This window comes from Alligator mississippiensis, chromosome 1 (assembly GCF_030867095.1).
Source record: "Alligator mississippiensis isolate rAllMis1 chromosome 1, rAllMis1, whole genome shotgun sequence".
In the NCBI taxonomy this organism is placed as follows: Eukaryota; Metazoa; Chordata; order Crocodylia; family Alligatoridae; genus Alligator; species Alligator mississippiensis.
In genome coordinates this window covers 257,963,718-257,984,546 of record NC_081824.1, presented here as the reverse complement: position 1 = coordinate 257,984,546, position 20,829 = coordinate 257,963,718, and the positions used below count along the sequence as shown (strand labels likewise).

General features: G+C 42.2%; 1 protein-coding gene across 1 annotated transcript in view; it reads right to left on the bottom strand.

Moving 5' to 3' along the window:
- The window catches only part of MORC1 (MORC family CW-type zinc finger 1), a 93,683-nt gene that overhangs the window by 35,006 nt on the left and 37,848 nt on the right, over positions 1 to 20,829 (bottom strand). Inside the window, exons 15-19 of the mRNA XM_059720538.1 lie at positions 12,790 to 12,918; positions 10,797 to 10,902; positions 7,616 to 7,754; positions 2,809 to 2,877; positions 2,340 to 2,573 (exon numbers count right to left, since the gene is read on the bottom strand). Coding sequence (XP_059576521.1) covers positions 2,340 to 2,573; positions 2,809 to 2,877; positions 7,616 to 7,754; positions 10,797 to 10,902; positions 12,790 to 12,918 — 677 coding nt within the window. The remainder of the gene's footprint in view (positions 1 to 2,339; positions 2,574 to 2,808; positions 2,878 to 7,615; positions 7,755 to 10,796; positions 10,903 to 12,789; positions 12,919 to 20,829) is intronic.

The window sequence follows — 20,829 nt, the reverse complement described above, 5'->3', positions numbered from 1 at the left end:
TGTTAGGAAATAAACTATTAGTACCATCTTTTCAAAGGCAATATTTATCATATCCTAATGTAATACCATAATATGAGAATTAAGAATTGAGAATTCTAAGTTTATTGCCAGCTACAGGTGACAAAAAACACATTAGTACAACTCCCAATGCAGAAAAAAATGTTGTTAATTAGCTTCTAGAAGTAAAAGGATGACTAGAAATACTGGTGTTGCAACATATGAGTACCTAGGTGCTGAAAATACGATGCAATTTGTACTGAATGTTTCTCTCCTTGGGCATGGGCTAAATAGAGAAGGGATGTCAGATATTGTAAAGAAAGTCATTATCATCTTTCTTTGGAGCATTAACCCATTTTTCAAGAGAAGACAACAGAACTTGCAACTAGCCATAGAAAATATGTAAACAGAAAGCTGTCACTGAGAAGTAAAAAAGTGACTGGGCATATACTTTAATTTGGTTATCAGAATATGAATCCTTCATGCACAGTCAGACATTGCTTTGAGCACAAACATGGTTCAATCATTCCTATCTATCCTGGGCTCTTCTTTTTATGTCCCTTAAGATGTTAAATCCTGTAAAGTTCCCTCTTTTTCAGTGGTGTTGAAGAAAGGAGAGTTTTTGGTCAACCTCTTTTATGTGTTTCTTCAGTTGCCCAAAGGCCCAGCTTTCATGATAGACACCCCAACTTCATTGTCGACAAGTAATTCCACCCTCCCTTCTGGATGGCCTATGAGGAGTCATCATAACTCCCACCAGTGTAGCTCAGAGAGTTAAACAACAGACAAGCCTTTTCAAACTGAACTTCCCTAAGGAACGTGGAAGGCATAATTGTGTAAGAAAATCTCAAACCAGTATCTAAGCAAGAAAAAGAATAGGACCTAGTTAGAAACAGAACAGTACAATCACCTATTTGTATTATGGCAGAAACTGAAGGTCATGAATATACAAGGCAATGTACAAACCAAGAAAGAATAATTCCCCAAGAGTTATATCTTAACTTGTTTAAAACAAAAAGGGTTAATATTTTTTGTCTTGTGCTGTGTAAGTTTACACTAGTTACTAGGGGTGTGCAAAGGGGGCTTTATTTGATTTGGATTTGGCCTGAATCAGGGACTGGGATTTGGCCTTAATCAGGGACTGGGATTCAATTCAGTGATTTGGATCACTGTCCTTGATTTGATTCAGCTGAATCCGAATCTGAAGATTTGAGCTGATTCAGAGAATCAGCAATTCAGACAAAGACACAACTTTAAAAGCTTTTTCTATGTACCTTGAGGTACCAGTGCAGCTCGTGATGGCTGCGATGCTGGGGCGCATGGAGCATCCCACAGGAGTGTGGGGGGGGGGGGGGGGCCACCATGTGCTTGGCAGCCCACTTCCAGGTCTGCCAGGGAGCACACCCCCCTGCAACTCCCTGGCTCGGTGATCAGCCGCAGGGGGATCCCAGGTGCCTCCCCCCCCCCCCCCCCCCCGACCCAGGAAGCACCAGTCATTGAGTTGGGGGAGTGTGTGTGGGGGGGGGCCCAGTGAGCTCCCTGGTGGATCCAGAAATGGACTGGAAGTGCTTCTGGTCCACTTCCACGTCTGTTGCTGAGCACGCTGGGGAGCCCCCCATGCTTCTGCGGGACACTCCATGTGCCCCAGCATCGCAGCATTCACGAGCCCCTGCTACCTAGAGGTATATAGAAAAAACATGTAAAGCTGCCTCTGTATCTGAATCTCCAAATCTTTCTGAATCGCTCCGAATTGATTCGGAGAGATTAAAGTGTCCTCTGATTTGATTTAGAGATTTGGCCAATGAATTGGGCCGAATCTCCGTCGAACTGAATAAGGGACCAAAGCTTCCCACAGCCCTACTAGTTACTATACTTTCTCTTGGAGTGTCTCTCTTTAAATTCTAATTATTTAGACTGTAAAGCTTGCCAGGGCAGGGACTGTCCATTATGTTACAACTAATACAGCGGGACTTTCTAGACACTAAAATAAGGACTCTTAGTAATATTATGAATAGCACACAGAAACTTATATTTAGTCATATGAAAACGTGCTGTGGAATGGATTTTCACAGGCCTACTGTACCACAGTCTTTGTAACTGTTCTTAACAAATAAACTTAAATCTCAAGGACCATGCAAACTAACATGAAAGGAGATTGGCAAAAAACAGAGCAAACTGAAAAGGTATCTGAATGTTCACAAATCCTGTTTTGCTGTACCTGGATATTCTTAAACCTCTTCTTATAGCAAGTGCAACTGAATAACTGCAACAAATGCATTCAGCAAATCTAAAAGCTATTTTGCAAGGAAATTAAAACAAAGAAATAGAAAGCAATACTACACCAGTGAAACTCGGTGATCCTCCACCTTCTCCAACAAGGAAATAACATGTTTTTGTTGTTGGTGAGGCCTGTCTGTCTTTTGGGAAGGAAATCTATGTTCTGTAATTTTCCATCTTCTAAGGTTAATTTTTCCAGGTTTTTGCTCATACTTTTTTCTTCTACATATAGACAAAACAGATGATTCTCTATGGAACACATGCCTTTGCTGCGCTGTTGTCTGAGCTCTTTCTTTTTGCTTAAAGAAAGGAAACCATCAGTTATTCCATAAACCAACCACTTGTCTTCTGACTAGTTGATTTAACAGAAATTCTACCTGCTACTTTATCTCTTAACTTGTACATTATTAAAAAAAATAACAAAACAAACCAAAACCACCATACCTCACTTTGGTGTGTGGACTATCGTCATTCCCTGGTTTTAAGTGTTTACTTCATAACAGAAAATGGCAATGCAAGTATTTAAATACTCACGGTTTTCTTTGCAGTTCCTGTGCTCTCTTTAGAGTGAACACTTGTATGTGGTTCTATTAAATGAGGCCTCTGTAAGAAAAAGAGATATATAACATAGGTACATAAAATGTTGGTGTTTCAGGTCATGGACGCTTGCTACTAAATGAGACTGACTATACTTATCAACTTAAATGTGAACAGCTAACTTTAATATATGAACTTAATATATTCAATGTCTCCAATAGCATATCAGAAGGACCTATTAAGATGGAAATAAGTAGTAAAGAACTGTTTTAAATATTTCCTTTAAGTACTGTGAAAGGAAATATTTAAAGTATTTCCTCCCCCTGTGAAAACCAGTATGTAAGTATTTCCTCCCCCTGTGAAAACCAGTCCACCTGGTTATCAATATACTTTGTACTTAATGGACAAATTAAGCAGTAATACCTTTTGATATAAATTTTAAGCCTTAAGTTAGCTACATTGATATAAATTTGAAACTATAACTCTATTTACAAATACAAAACTATAAAAAATGTTTTAAAGTACTAGAGTTGAAGTTGATTTCTAATGCTAAAAACATCTGAGGATCACATGATAGTGTTCAATGCAAAGATTAGTGACATTGTGGGTGAGTCTACACATGACAGTACATCGCTGCAGCAATGAGCTGCAGGAATGTAGTGTCCGCGGGTCTACATGTGACCAGCAGGTAACTTTGCCGTAGTGATGCGCTCCCTCAGTATAGCATGCTGCTACAGCAAAGTAGTTGCTAAAAATAACTGTGCACTGCATATATGGCACAATATAGGTTGTTACTGAACCATGATTTAGCACTTCCAAAAGGAATTACTAAATCACAGCAGTTACAACATCGCCATAGCAATACATGTAGACACGCCCAATAGACACAACATTTTAGTTTGAAGGCAGCAGAGTATTTCGAAGAGGTTGCCATTATGCTTTGAAACACACATCTCAGGTTTAGCAAGTTTTCACATCCAAGTTCCTGAAATTGTGATGTAAGGGTAAATGTTAAAAAATGCACAATGAATAACTGGGCTCCTGTCTGCCTGCTGGAGAGTCCTTAAAGATGTTAGTCACTCTGTAAGCCTCAAGGAAAGAGAAAAAAAACAGATGTCTAATATTAATACTGATTCTTTTCTGGATGTAACATTTGAAACAAAGTGATAGCCTGAAGTTGCCATACTAAAGCTGTTAAACTTTTTTGGAATATGCAGGATACATGTAAAACTGGAATGACATCTGAGATGCATTTGGGCAATCTACAAAACACGCGATTTATCTGCTGGAGTTCTCCGAATGCATTTCCAGTTAAAACAATAAAGAGAGAGAGATAGGTGCATCATGATGAACATAGTTATAACTTAACATTAAAAGCATTTGATAAGTGATTGTAATCAAACATAAGATAAGACAAACAAAAGGTCCAAGAGAGTATGATAATAAAGCTATCTCAAGAACAAGAAAAACACTGTGGTTGGAAACTTTTCAGTTTGTTAAAGATATGACTTGGCTCTTCTCACTTCCCACCTTCTTCAGGGTTAGTTTTAGGAGTTGGTGAATATCTGCTACAAACAAGAGTGGCACAAACAGAGCACACCCTCAAAGCAAACACATTTGACATCATCGTGTTACATCCAAATACCTGTAATGGCACAGCAACAGCATTTAAATTCTAATGCTAAACTTCAACTTTGCTTTATGGCAACCACTGCATGATAAACTGAAGAACCTATGTACAATTCATAAATTATGTCTAAGATTATGAACTTTCTCTATGTTTTGGCTTTTGTTATTATTTTACTGTATTCCTGCCTCATGCTCTTTGAGCTGGAAAGATAAGGAGAAGGTGAAGGTCTGTCTATGAATAGGACTGTTGTTAAAAACTACTGACACCTGAAGAGATCTAACCCACAGACGAAGGTGGCTGCTTCTGTCTACAGACAGATAGGGACTTAAGGATTGGAAAACCCACAAAAAGGACAAAAAGATTAATGTCAGAACTGAGGGGTAAAAAACATGAAGTCTGAGAAACTGATAAGAGACTCAGAGAGGGACTCAAAGGGGGTAGCCATTGACATGGCTAGCCCAGCGAACAGATGTTAACCATGGGAGTCACTATGATTCTGAAGAGAAGCCTCTACTGCAGGAGCTGAGCCAAGATAAGGAATCCAAGACTCCTGAAAAGATGCTCACCTGAATACCAACAAGAGCTCAAGAATGGTGAGGAAACTGATTGTTTCTGTAAAGTTGGTATCTATTCACATCAATATAAGATTCCCTTGACTCTGGGCATGTCTACATGTTCATTAATGCACTGTAGTTACTGAGTTACAAATTTAGTATTTGTTTAGTCATCTAAATTAATGTGCAGTAACCGGTGTTATTGTGCAATAGTGCTGACACATGCCTTTTTAATGATGCTACTGCACAGTAGCCTAATAATACTGCACAGTAATGCATTAGCACTGTTTGTGTTGCGGCACGCTACTGCACAGTATTATTAGGCTACTGTGCAGTTAGCATCTTGTGTAGATGTGCACAGAGTGGGGAAGGGTGTATTTAGGCTACTGTGGTGTCTTGGCAACTAGGACAGAGATGTGAAATCAGAAAAAAATAAATGCCTTAAACTTTGATCATACGAGTTATAAGATGACATAACCGCTTTGTGGGGAATTGCTGGCTCTGCATAGTAGAACAAATAAAGGAAAGTTTTTGTTCTTTGTAACTCCTCCGCAACTGCTTCACTCACCACGGCCTTGAAGATAGCAGAAAAAAAAAGTTTGTACAACTCTGATTCCCAGGTGCAAGAAGGGGCTGTTAGTTCTCACTTTGTCTCCCCCATAATTCCCATCCTGATAACAGCAAAGAAGTAATGAGGCAGTGTTTGTAGCTGCTTTTCTAGCAAATACAACTCACGTGATCATATAGTGGAAAGTGACTGTTAAAAAGTATATAAGCCTTCTGATTTTGCTCTTGGGGGGGAACCCCTTCCAAGTGCTTGGGAAATCCATGTCACTTTGGAGTCCCCCCTACAGCTGTAGTTTAATTTGAATAAAAGCTTCTGCTGACCTGACTCAAAAGTATGCTGCGTGTGTTTCCACGACAGGGATAACAGACTAAACCCTAGAGACTATAGCAAAAAAATTAGCTACAAATAAAAGGGTTCTTAAAAAGCCCAGAGGGCCAGCATGTACAATGAAATTACAGCAGCCAGATGGCTGTTCAGCAGGGAGACTTCCACCAGGGCTGTGACCCTGTAAATAAATTAGACAACTAACCTAGACACAAACTACTTACATTCCAGAAGATACTAAAAATAACACCACATAATGAAAAGTAAAGGTAACTACTGTAGACAAATTAACAATTCATCTTCACATAGAGGACTGATGTAAAGAAGCAAACAACACATTAAATTGTTTTTAGTCCACCAACACACAGAGCATTTTGACTCTGTTTTTAATCATTATAGGTAACTGCAAACAACACCTTTCTTACAGCAGGGATAGTTATTCAAAGAAGACTATAAAATAAAAATAAAATATAAATGTATATAAATATAAATATATATAAATATATAAAATAAATGACAGAAAGAAGGAATGAGATAGCTTAAATATAGATGTGCTACTTTTAGATTATGGGCCCACCATCTGAAACTACTTCAGCAGAAGCTGAAAAAAACACTTATAAAGGAAACTCATAAAGTATCAGGGCAAAAATTAAACCGTGTGAGAGGAAGCCATGTGTAGCTTTTCTGGAAGACAGGACTCACTCAGGAGGATAGGACTGAAAGCACAATGAGCAAACCAAGACGTGGCATGTTTAACAGAGTGGCATTTTCGTTCCTAAAACACCATGAAAGGTAAGAATCACCAGATGCTGTTTCTAAGGTTTTACAAATGTTTTCTTGGAGAGCGTTCTTCAATATGAGAAATAAGCAAGTTGTGTTTGTGAAAGCTGTTCCTAACTGCAAGAATTTACTCTTTGCCTTTCTAATTAGGTAAATTCTTCAACAAAATTACTTTCTAACATCTACACACACTGGATGAGAATCCTGAAAAAGTGATGCATCTGTTTATCAGTTTTGGTTATCTCTTTTCAAGGATCAGTATATATAATTCAAAAGAAATGTTTCAGTGTTAAGATATTAAGAACAAATACCATTGACTGCTTCTCCTTCAACCTCTCAATTTCACATTAACCGTCTTACAAAAAAAGGACAATGATCTCTATGTTTTAATTTCTGGAAGCTATCTTTTTTGTTTGTCAATGCAACTAAACCCCCTCTTAATGCTCAGGCCATCTGAAATCTACCAAAACATAGTTGTATTTCTTGCATTTGTGCATTGTACATATTTAACTCTCATATCAAATCTGGCTAAAAAGATTACAGTTGCAGTTTTCAGAATCCTAATAGTTATTAGAAAATAAAGCAAAGCAAGTTATGTAATAACAGTCATCTCTGGAGATGGTTTCATCTATTGACAGATTTTAAGATTGCTTTATTCTATTGATAGATTTTATTTATTCTATCAATATCTATTCATATTTATTCTACCAAAATACATTGATAGAATTTAACTCATTTGGCATTATAATTCTAAAATAGATCAACTTACATTTGTTGATAATTGTGAATAAGCCAGAATTAAATCAAATTTAATTAAACACTCCCAGCCCTATCTTTGCAGGATGACTTAATCCAAGGATACCTCATTGCAGACTTAGAGCATGAGCTGGAGTTTTCCTGAAGACAACCCCCTGATGGTCCAAAGGAAAGCTATAAGTAACAGCTCACCTGAGACTGCAAGTTTTCCAGCTTCTTTTGATGTCTCTGGATTGACTCTAAAAGGAGCTTTTCTTTGTCATTTGGTAACTGCGCTGGTTTGTTCAAAGTGCCCAAAGGGATGGAAGGTAAATGTTCTGGTCTATTACACCTACAATATGGTATTAATCAATAAAAGAAAAAGAATCAGTGGAAAGAAATACTATTCTCTTATTTTGTACAGTCTGGCAAGGAATGATCTTTGATGCTTTAAAACAGACTACTCTCCAAAGGACTGTAAAAGTGGCTTTGTCTTACACAATAGATCCATTTTCTGAATGCACTCCATATCACTCCTGTTAAATACAGTGACAAACATAAGCGTTACTACCTGTAACTCCCCTTTACTTGAGACAGCAAATATAAATAAGAGGAAGTGAGCTGGGTTCTCTTGTTTCTTGTGCATCCCAATCACTTACACTGATGGACGACAGGCATTCTAAGTACACAGGCTTCACATTGGACCTATTTTTGTCCATGATACCATGATTCTTATTAATTTCAAGCTTGAGTGAGTCATGGTAAAGCTTGGAATTCAGGAAGTTAGAAGTTGGGAAAAGACATTTATCTATATTGTGACTGTACAAAAATCACAGCGGAGAGGCCATTTTTACAGTGTTTTCCCAACAGATTTGTATCGTGATACATGAAACAGGTCCTGTCAGAAAAGGAGTTTACTACAATTAGTTTTTGTCCATCAAAAAGGTCCAAACCCTACTAGCAAGAAATCAAGATGCACACACATACAACATTGTTCTCTGCCAGACTGATTATTAGAACACACTGCTGGCTGGGACTACTTTGCTCACTAGCTCCTATTCACTTGTATAATAATACTTTCATTATAGTGTAGCTATAAGAACTAAAATCATGTAGCATAACAGAGAGCTTGGGTTTAAGAACTGATGTTGTTGGACAACACGCTCAAGCTACATAAATTCATAGATTCATAGATGTTAGGGTCGGAAGGGACCTCAATAGATCATCGAGTCCGACCCCCTGCATAAGAAGGAAAGAGTGCTGGGTCTAGATGACCCCAGCTAGATACTCATCTAACCTCCTCTTGAAGACCCCCAGGGTAGGGGAGAGCACCACCTCCCTTGGGAGCCCGTTCCAGACCCTGGCCACTCTAACTGTGAAGAAGTTCTTCCTAATGTCCAATCTAAATCTGCTCTCTGCTAGCTTGTGGCCATTATTTCTTGTAACCCCCGGGGGCACCTTGGTGAATAAATACTCACCAATTCCCTTCTGTGCCCCCGTGATGAACTTATAGGCAGCCACAAGGTCGCCTCTCAACCTTTTCTTGCGGAGGCGGAAAAGATCCAGTTTCTCTAGTCTCTCCCTGTAGGGCTTGGTCTGTAGGCCCTTAACCATACAAGTGGCCCTTCTTTGGACCTTCTCCAGGTTATCCGCATCCTTCTTGAAGTGCAGCGCCCAGAATTGCACGCAGTACTCCAACTGCAGTCTGACCAGCGCCCAATAGAGGGGAAGTACCACCTCCTTGGACCTATTCGTCATGCATCTGCTGATGCACGATTAAGTGCCATTGGCTTTTTTGATGGCTTCGTCACACTGCTGACTCATGTTCATCTTGGAGGCCACTAGGACTCCAAGATCCCTTTCCACTTCTGTGCCACCCAGCAGGTCATTTCCTAGGCTGTAGGTGTGCTGGACATTTTTCCTCCCTAGGTGCAGCACTTTGCATTTCTCCTTGTTGAAGTGCATTCTGTTGTTTTTTTCCCACTTGTCCAACCTGTCCAGGTCTGCTTGCAGCTGTTCCCTGCCTTCCGGCGTGTCCACATCTCCCCATAGCTTTGTGTCATCTGCAAACTTGGACAGAGTACATTTCACTCCCTCGTCCAAGTCACTGATGAAGACATTAAAGAGTATCAGTCCAAGGACCGAGCCCTGCGGGACCCCACTGCCCACACCCTTCCAGGTCGAAACCGACCCATCCACCACGACTCTCTGGGTGCGACCCGCCAGCCAATTCGCCACCCACCGGACTGTGTAGTCATCCAAGTCACAGCCTCTTAACTTGTTCACCAGTATGGGGTGGGATACCGTATCAAAGGCCTTCCTGAAGTCTAAGTATATGACATCCACCCCTCCTCCTGTGTCCAGGCGTTTCATAACCTGGTCATAAAAAGAAACTAGACTGGTCAGGCACGATCTTACTGCCACAAACCCGTGCTGGTTTCCCCTCAGCATAATTTGTCCTGCCGGGCTCTCACAAATGTGAGCCTTGATAATTTTTTCAAAGACTTTGCCAAGGATGGAGGTGAGACTGACTGGCCTATAGTTGCCCGGGTCCTCCTTCCTCCCCTTCTTGAAAATGGGGACCACGTTGGCCCTTTTCCAGTCCTCTGGGACTTGGCCCGTGAGCCATGAGCTTTCAAATATTCCCGCCAGTGGCTCTGCAATGATGTCGGCCAGTGCCTTCAGCACCCTCGGATGGAGCTCATCCGGGCCTGCCGACTTAAAGGCATCCAGTTCTTTCAAATGACTCTGCACCATCTCAGGGTCTACGCATGGCAGTCTGGCGCCTTGCTGCTGCCTCTCTACAACCCCAGTGAGAGACTTGTCATGCCCCTTGCTTAGGAACACTGAGGCAAAGAACTCGTTGAGGAGTTCAGCCTTGTCCCCTCTGTCCGTCACCAATTGTTTCTGCCCATTTAGCAGGGGTCCTATTCCTCCCTGGTCTAAAGTATAACTTTTATTTTATTACTATAAAGTAGTAGTAAGCAGAATGATTGCTAAACTTAAGGCTTCCCTATTCTCAAATACCAGTATTTTCACTATGGAAGGGGTGAGGATGATAGTTGAATTAGACAGGACTATGTCCCCAATGACAAACAGACTGGGTACGCTTAATTGTTATATGATCAGTTTTCCAGGTGAACCATCTAGAAATTCAGGTCTAGCATAAAGCAGTGCCAAAAAGCCCAATTAATACATTAGCCATAGCTAGCAAAGTCTGATATATTTTAATTCATCTGCATTTGTTTTCTAACCTAACAACCACAATTGTGAAGTTTCCTCAGAAGCAGGTGCCTTTTCAAATGCTTCTACAGCACATGTACTTTACTATTTACTCCCAGGTAATTCTTTTGGCTTTAAATAAATGTCAGCCTACATCAACATGAGGACTTACTTGTTTTCCAGAGGGTTGGGGTTATATATGCAGATCCAGATGCCACTGTGGTCTCCATTTTTAGCATCAGCGGAAGATGAGAGAATCCTCCATTTAAGGCAGATATCTAGAAAAATAATTGGAAAGTTGGAATAAAATGGTTTCCTACATGTTAGTAAGCATGTGTATACATGCATGGATGGACATGCTTATGATGCACACCATATTTATATGGTGTATACATGCATATGATGCACACCATATTTATTATAATTATGCATCTTTTACTGGCTCTTATCACCTTTATCCACTAACCTGTCACAGAACCTGTCAGAACATTACCAAGCTATGAAAAGTTCATGTAAACAAGTGCCATTAAACAAACAAACAAAAAAACAGCTGAAAAAAGTTTGTTTTCTATATTTCCCCAAACTTGAATTGCCCTAAGTACCAGGATGGACAATGTTCAGTCCTGAACAAGCAACATGATTTGAAGTGTGACAACTTACGTTCCATTAAGGATAGAAATAGGAAACCCTCATGTCACACTACTCCTATTAGAATGCAAAGGACTGAGCCCAAGTTCTAGGGCACAAATCTTGACCTTTAAATACAATCCAAAATATAGAGCTAAAATTGACATGATTTATGAAAATGCATTTTAGATCATTTTTAGAGGTTTCTAAAATGCTTTGATTTTAATCTCTCTCCTTCCACGGGTAATCCTGTTAGCTGGTCTTGCATTATCAAAGGAGATACAGCTATGGACAACTACTTCACTCCCTACTATTTTAGGTAGCTCATGCATGTTGTCCAACAATACCAGTAAAGCAGTGTCTCAACTGGTTAACAAACTATGGTTTTGGTGGTGAGCTCTGATTGCTTCAGGACTGTCACTACTCCCTCTGTGGCACACTGTAGATTCTTTTTGGCACTAATCTAATCCATGATGCACGAGCAAGTCCTGTTTCTAATACTAATGAAAAGCTTGTATATCACATGTGCAAAAGTACCTTAAATGGAGAAAGACAGACATCTTTCTGATGTTTTTACTCGGTATGAAACCTAACTGCTATTTCTTAAATAAAACTCAAGTTCTTCTTCTTATGCTGCCTTGATTTTTTTTGAAGTCAAAAGCCAACTTAAATGTCATATTCCTTGCTCTCATTGTTATGACTAGCTGTTTCCTTCCTAGTGGAGGCAGCTTAATAGAGGAAACACTTTATTTCTGTGACACTGATGTGGAAAAATCTATTTACTGGACATTTTCCATCAAAAGTTTAATGAAAGGTTCTTTGATTCAAAAGATCTGAAGAAACAGAAATACTTACTAGGATGCTAAAGAATTAAACTTGTTTAATTATATTTTGATCAAATAAAACAATTTCACTCAGACTAAAATATTAAGGGCACAGCCAGTCATTTTTAAGATCAAATGTTGCCATAGGATGTTGGAAGCGTACAGAATGACTCATAAAAATAATCAGAAAGGTTTTTCTCAAAAGTTACTATTGCTAGGAAAGGAACAATAACACCACCACCGCAAACTGTCCAATTTGAGATATGATCCCATATCCAGGTAGAACACAACCTGCCATGTCAGGAGCATATGTAGTTAGGGAAGAATGAAAAAACTTTAAAATGAACATGATAGAAAATAAAAATAATTTTAAATAATGTTCAGTGAATTCACTTAAAGTGACAGTTAACTTAGGGCTAAAATGGCTATCTTAAAGCACCAAAACGCCTTTAGAGGAGATCAAATAAAACATATAGAAAGAAAAGTAGACAGCTATAAAAGTTACCAGTTTCTTTTAGACAGTTTCTTTTAGTGGTAAAATTAAACAAAAAAGCTGATCGAGATCTTTGGAAGGAAGAAGCAAATGAAAGCACAGCAGTATACAGTGGAGAAAACTGGAACAAAGATGCTTAACTTTAAAGAACTTCCTGTCTATATTATTCTGTATAATCACACATCTTTCTCTCCTTTATTTGTCCAATTATATAAACTTACCACACTGAACAATGGCAGGAACTTCCATTGCACGTTTTCTCCTATACTGAACTGCATCCAAGGGTTTCTCAGACCATTTGTCACTTAGATATCCAAACTCATTCCAGAAGGAAACTACTCCTTTCTGACCTTAATATATATATAAAAAAAATGTTCAACAGAAGATCATCTATAATTTACACATAAAGAATATGTACTGCAACTAAGAGACAAGAAGCTATTCAAAGGAATTCTTAGTGTTCACGCCAGTGATAGGAATAAGATGTGGCCTGAAAAAGTAACTCTGGGGACACAATTCAAATTTGGAAATTACTTCCTTGGAATAAGCTGCATCTGACCCTTTCATCCCAGTGTCTGATCCTCATGTCCTTACTTACCTTCTTATGCTACAAGGGCTTCACTGAGGATAAATTTCATGTTTTTACTACAGCACAAAATAAAACAGTTTACAGCATAATGGAGAAAAACTGCCCTTGTTGAAATAATCTTTTGAACTCCATTTCAACCTGCTTAAATTAACTATGAGCCAGAGACTCTAGTGAAATTATTACTCAAAACATATTTAAGAAAATGTCCAGGCAAGCCAAATTAAAGGTCATCTATAGTTATTCAGTGTATTGAAGAGATAAACAGCATTGTTTTTTAGTCTTTGGCTTTATAAAGTCAACAAACACAGCTGTTCTTAAATATTAAAAAAATGCAAAACACTGTAGGGAAAAAGATATTAATTTATATTTAAGATTTAACAGATAGCTTCAGTGCCCTCTGAGGTATCCCAATTTTTCATATATCAGACACCCCCGAATAAAACATCCACCATGCTTTTTCAAAGGCAGGATGAAGAAGAAGAAAAAAAGATGCTTCCATGAAAATACCAGTAAGTATTTTAACAGGGAAACCCCAGGCAGCCATTGTAGGGAGGGAGAGAGGGGGGAAGGAAAGCCCTGCGGCTGTTCAGTTTTAGCAAGTTTTATCATCTCTCGGTAAATACTACATCCATGAACAGGGCCACTGGTTTTTGTAAACGGTGGCATTTCTTTCAAATGGCTTCTGGATAGGAAAAACCCAACATAAATTCTGGTGCTGCATAGAAGGAAAGGACAGCAAAAGGCTCCTCACAACCAAGAAGGCTGACACAGCCAAGCTCTTCCAACTTCCCCATCTCTTTTCTAAAAGTCAAATCTAAATCTCCCAGAAAGCTGTTGCTTAGTGTCACAAACATATCTATGGGGCACCCCTGGAGCCCTGAGTTTTTCCCTGCTCTCCCAAAGAACAGACCAAAGTCTGCCCTGGGAAAACTCCTTATCTCCATAAACCTGAGCTCCACTGCCCCTATGAGACCTCACAGCTGGAGCAAACAAAACTGTGTTGGTTCTAGGTGGCTTCCTTTTGGGTTGAGAGAGAATTTTTAGGACCCTCTTTCCAGAGAATGGGTTTGCCTAGAGCATCATTCGCCCAGAGATCTCTCTTTACCACAGGTAATTGGTAAGAAGCCAAAACAATGAAAGGATCTGTTATACAGGAGAAAAGAATTATAAAAGAAAAACTGACCTTAAATTTGAAAAAAGAACAGTAAGAGTCTTACCTTCTCATCTGGCCACCACATAGCCCACTGAAAGTTCTGCCAGTATTTCCATGGATCAGTCTTTCTCCTGATCCTGCCAGTCCCTCCACTGGAGACCTGGACTCCTCCAAAGCCTGAGAAAATCTGAAGGCCTTGGCTACCTCACAGACTGCTCTTAAAATTCCTCCAAGCCATCCCCTACATTAACAAATACCTGTGCCATGGCTTTATCTACAGGAAACTATAACGATTAGAGAGGCATGGCAATGACAAAATAAGTATTGCCAACAATTGCAAAAAAAATTAATTACAAGCAGCCATACTCAATGTATTGTTATGGAACTTAGCCCCCCACCTTGAGCCAGCCAGTGGAGCTCCTGACACTGTTCTTGATTATTATTTTTATAAACCCTCCCCTTCAGTGCTAGGTAACTAATGACTCTTTCCTATGTAAAGAACAACTGATTCAAATATAAATAGGGAATTTATGCAATAGGGAGCCAAGTGAAATGGAGACCTAAAATACAACAATAGGATTTGTTTTAGGATGCTTCCTTTGCTCACGAAGCCAGTGTTGTCTGAGACTTTTAGCTCATGAAAGACAACAAAGCCACAATATTATTTGAATGAAACATGGAGGGTGTACGGAAGTGGAGGAATCACTGAAGTCAGTGGCCTCTACTTAGTTTTATACTTTGACAGTGCCTAACTCCTACAGACAAATACTTTTCCTTCCTGGCCAGCCTCTCCAGGTGCTCCACGCAACTCCTGATTTGATGCAATCCTTCTAATCCTTCTAGTTTATTTGGGAAACAAACAAACAAACTTGCAAACAAACAGAACCTGTCATAAAACATCCAATCTTCATTTTGTCCTAAGTCACCCTTCTGCCTCTTCCATGTATCCTTATCATTTCTCCTGGCACCAGATCATGTCATTTTATCTGCCTGCATTTTGTCAAGTGCTATGCAGGTCTGTTTTACTCATCAATATTAAAAAGCATTCATCAAGATCAACAAAAAGCTATTTCTCAGGCCCTGAGAAGAAATAAGAGACATCCTTATCCTTGCTGCTTGAATCGTGCAGAAACATGTTGTTTTAGGGGCTGGAAACATAAGTTACTCTAAAAATAGAGTTGTTTACCATTATTTATCACTCTTAGATTAAAGCTAACTGGAAACAGTGTGTCAGGATAGTTTATAATGCATGGCAAATATACAATGCTGTAGGAGATCCTAGTCACTTTGTACCAAAACCCCCCAGTTTTTCTTTTCTTTTTTTAATTTTAAAATACATTCCCTCCCTTCCCCAACTATTTCTGACTTTTTCTCTCCCTCTCTATTCCCTATAGGTAAGTATGAGTAAGTTAAGACATAGGATAAACTTTAGCATTTTTGTAGCAATTTTTTTTCCTCTCTCCTCCTTTGAGCCACTGTTTTATATTGTATAATTATTATGTTTATATTGATTTTTACTGTTTTATAGTACTGTTTTAATGATTTTTACTGATACTATATATACGATTTAGGCCTACATATTCGTCAGATCCACAGGTGCAAGCCCGTCGTACCCCTATATCTCAAAGCCCCCCAGCAACTGTGGGGCACCCCACTGACCCCCAGCACAGCTGGAGGCAAGTGGGGCCTGTGGTGGGAGAGGGCTAGCAGAGTTCAGCTGCGGGGAAGCAGCTGAGAGGAGCTGAGGAGGGTCTCACCCCACCCCGGCTCCTACTTGGCTCGGCTCCCCAGAGAGAGAGGAGAGGGTACCTACCAGTCCCTCTACGGTGGGGCAGGGTCTCCCAGTCTCCCAAATCCCGGGCAGGGCCCCCTCTTGCCTGGAAGCAGAGTGGTGCGAGTGGTAGGCCCACTGCGCATGTGTGCAGTTTAAAAGGGCCCGCCAACAGCAAAAAAAGCTCCAGTCGGGCTTAGGGAGTGGCATGAGATGTACAGGTATAAGCCTGTCATGCCCCTGCACCCTGAAGCCCCACAGCAACCACCAGCAATCACGGAGCACTCCACTGACCCCCAGGACAGCCCGAGGAAAGCAGGGCCTGTGGTGGAAGGGACTAGCAGAGTTTAGGTGCAGGGAGGCAGCTGAGAGGAGCTGAGGAGGGTCTCACCCCGCCCTGGCTACTACTTGGCCCAGCCCTGCAGGAAGCCACACAACCGGAGCCTCGCGAACAGGATGCACAAACAGGCGTGCTTCTGGGCTTGGTGTGCAAGTTCAGCATGGAAATTTGCACAGAAGAGTGAGCAGGAGGGCCCGAGGCCCTACCAGTGAGCCCTAGGGAAGGTAGTCCCAACAGTAGCCAGACTCCCAGTGGCACAACGTGGGTGAGCACACGCCACACCCCTCAGGTCCCTTCGGGGTCTGCGGCCTCCCCCTCTGGCACCTCAGAGGCCTCCACCCAGATGGAACGATGCACATGGAGCCTCCGGCTCTCAGCTGCAGGGGCTGCCTGGCACGTTTCCAGGCATGTGGGAGCATGGCCACCTTCCCTTGCAAGGTTTGCTCCACTTTGGAGTTCCTGGGACACCAGATAGGGGAGCTCCAAGCCACAGTCCAGAGACTATGTGCCATCAGGGATGGTGAGCAGGAGATAAACTCCTACTGCCAGACCCTTCACCCCCCAGAGGCAGAGGGTAGACCAAGGTCACCTTCCAGGACACGGGAGGACTTGGGGATCTCCCACACTGTCCAGCCAGAGGCTTGGACCAAGGTAGTCAGCGGCCACAAGGCCTGCTGCACGGAGGTCCCCACCCCTCTGGAGCTTTGCAACAGGTATGAACCTCTTGCAGCCCCAGTAGAGCCTGCAGAATTGTCAGCTCCTGCAGGCAATGCAGGCTCATCCTCAGCTACTGTCCCTGCTCTCCCTAAGACCGCTTGTAGAGTGGTTGTTGTGGGAGACTCCCTCCTGAGGGGGACTGAGGGTGCAATCTGCTGCCCCGGCCCCTTATCCTGGGACATCTGCTGCTTCCCGGGAGCCCGTATCATTCTCATACATGGCTGAGAAGATCCCAAAGCTCATCCAGCCCACCGACCACTACCTTATGCTCCTTACCCATGTGGGCATGAATGACATGGCTTGGAGCAATCCCAGCTGGGTCATGAGGTGCTACAGGGCTCTGGGAGCAGGGCTTAAGGGATTGGGGGCACAGGTGGTGCTTTCCTTGATCCTCCCAGTTTTGGGCTATAGGCTGAGGAGGGAGAGGCTTTCACAATCACAGTCCACTCTTTGGAAGAGACAGCCTCTACCTCACTGTGCTGGGGAGGAGGCTCTTCTCAGCTAGACTGGCTGACCTGCTCCACCGGGCTTTAAACTAAGCCCACCAGGGGATGGGTGGATAACTGCCAATGCAAGCCCACTAGGCAACTACTGCATAACCATTTAGGGAAGGTTAGGGCACCTAAGGGAATCCACACCTACCCCAGGCCTGGAACAGTGTCCACCTGGAAGTGCAAGGAAGCTAGGGCTTCCAATGGGACACTTACATGTCTGTATACCAATGTGAGGAGCTTGGGGAACAAACAGGAGGAACTGGTCCTTCTGCTAAGCAAGGATGACTACAATCTCATAGGGATAACGGAGACCTGGTATGACTCCACCCATGACTGGGCCACAGGTATAGATGGCTATACCCTGTACAGGAGAGATCGTGCAGATAAAAGGTGTGGGGGTGTAGCTCTCTATGTCAAGGAAAGCTACATGCCTTTGGCACCCAGGGAGGACAACTGGAGTCCCTCTGGGTTAAAATACATGGGGAATGTGGAACAGGGGACATCATGGTAGGAGTGTACTACAGACCTCCTAACCAGAAACAAGAGCTAGACCAGGAATTCACCAGGGAACTGGCTGAGGCTGCACACTCCCGGTGCATGGTTGTCATGGGAGACTTCAACTACACAGACATCTCATGGGAAGAGCACTCGGCCAAATCCGATCAGTCACAAAGCTTCCTCATGTGCGTGGATGAGCTCTACTTGACTCAGGAAGTCTATGGGCCGACAAAAGGTAAAGTGTTGCTGGACCTGGTACTGGCCAAAGGGGATGATCTAGTCAGTGACCTAAGAATCAATCGAAAGCTGGGTGATAGTGACCATGAGCTGATCACCTTTACTATCTATCATAAAGCTGGCAAGTCAGTCAGCAATGTAGAAGTCCTCGACTTTAGGAATGCTGACTTTTGACAAGCTCAGGAGGCTCATTGTCAAGGCCCTAAGGGACCATGACTTGGCAGGAAGAGGAGTCCAAGAGGAGTGGTTGCTCCTCAAGGGAGTTATCTGGACAGTGCAAGAGTTGTCCATCCCATCTTGGTGGAAGGGCAGCAAAAGGGCACAGCAACCCCCTTGGCTCAGCAGGGAACTTGAGGACCTTCTATGCCTAAAAAGAGAGACTTATAAAGGATGGAAGGCTGGAAAAACCACCAAGATGGTACTCAATACTGGTCTGTACCTGCAGGGAGTGGACCGGGAAAGCCAAGGCTGCAACCGAACTCCATCTGGCTTCTTGTATCAAGGATAATAAAAAGTTCTTTTTCAGATATTTAGGGAGTTGTAAAAAAAGCAAAGGTAACATTGGACCCTTGCTGAACCAAACTGGACAACCGATAACTGACACCCAGGAAAAAGCCAACCTGCTTAAGACCAACTTCACGTTGATCTTTCATCAGCCCAAAGGGACCACCTTGCCTAGCATGACGCAGGACAGCCAGGGTGAGGGCATATTCATACCCAGCATCGGTGTTAGACCTTGTAAAAGTACACTTTGAGAGGCTGGACACCTTCAAGTCAGCTGGTTCTGACAGATTACACCCTAGAGGACTCAAGGAGCTGGCAGGTGTCATAGCCCAACCATTGGCAAAAATATTCGAAAACTCGTGGTGCTCAGCAGAAGTACCTGAAGACTGGAAGAAGGCCAGTGTGGTACCCATCTTCAAGAAAGGGCAGAAAGTAGATCCCAGGAATTACAGGCCAATCAGCTTGATCTCAATCCCTGGTAAGATTCTCAAGAAAATTAATCAAGGAGACGCTTCTCAATAAGCTGGCGGATGGCAACATCCTGAGGGATAGCCAGCACGGGTTTGTTGTGGGTAGGTCTTGCCTGACCAATCTCATCTCCTTCTCTGACCAGGTGACATATCACCTGGACAAGGGAGAAGAGATTGACGTCATATATCTGGACTTTAAAAAAAGCCTTTGATCTGGTGTCCCATGATCTCCACAAGGAAAAACTGGCCAAATGTGGGCTTGGCTACACCACAGTCTGATGGCTGGGAAATTGTCTCCGAGGTCGGATCCAGAGAATAGTAGTCGATGGATGTGAATCATTATGGCGCTCTGTGACCAGTGGTATCGCCCAAGGCTCTGTCCTTGGACCGGCTCTCTTCAACATCTTTATCAACCATGTGGACACTGCTGTCAGAAGCGCACTGGCCAAGTTCGCTGATGACACTAAACTTTGGGGTATAGCATCCACACCTGAGGACAGGCTAGTGATCCAGGCTGACTTGAATAAGCTTTGTAAGTGGGCGGATATAAACCTGATGACATTCAATACTGAAAAATGCAAGGTACTCCACCTTGGGGGAAAAAAACCCACAGCACACTTATAGACTTGGCAATGCTATGCTTGCTAGCACCCTAATGTCTTTGAAATCTATGAAAAAAAAATTTAAGTTAGCATAAGTCATGTCAAGTTTTCATTTTGTCTGTCAAACCTCTGGACAACACCTTGCTAGAGAAGACCTCGACTGGCCATCAAGGATCATCTCACAGCCCAGGATAGGTAGCTATCACTCACCTTCCTTCCCCAAGCAAAGGATCTGGACTTTGTCCCTACACACCTTGACTTCAATCCCTCCACCAAAACTTTTTCTCTCCTGCTACCATTGTGTGGGTGTGTATGTGAGTGCTTGTGTGTGTAGGAACCAATAACTTCATGGGGCTGTGTAGTGTGTTGTCTGTCTAATAAACCTGTTATTTTGAAACCTGGAGTTGGGTTTTTGTCTTATTGACCTCCCGACCCTACTCCTTGATTTCCCAACTATCTCCCAGCTTTCTGGCTCTGTTTCCTAGCTGTCTCCTCCTTGCCACCAGGGCTTTTCTCCTTGCTTCCACCCTGGCACCAGATGACCCTGAGTAACCCCAGGGCAAATTAACCTTAAGTAACCATAGCTTCCCCTCCAGTCTGCGGTTCTAATCCTGGCCCCGGCAACTTTAACTCCTGGCACTTTCCCTCTCTTATTTTTCCCTCTCTCATCTTAACCCCCATCCATCTCCCTCCTTACCCTCCTTCTGGAAATCTTTGACCCTTGATTCCCCCTTGCATAGTCACCAAGCATCTTAAGTACCCCAAGTACGCACATACACACCATACCACCAAAGTTAGGGACTCACCCGTGTGTATGTGTAGGTGGGTGGTATGTATGAAGTGGCAAATATATATGCATACATACATACATACATATATATATCTC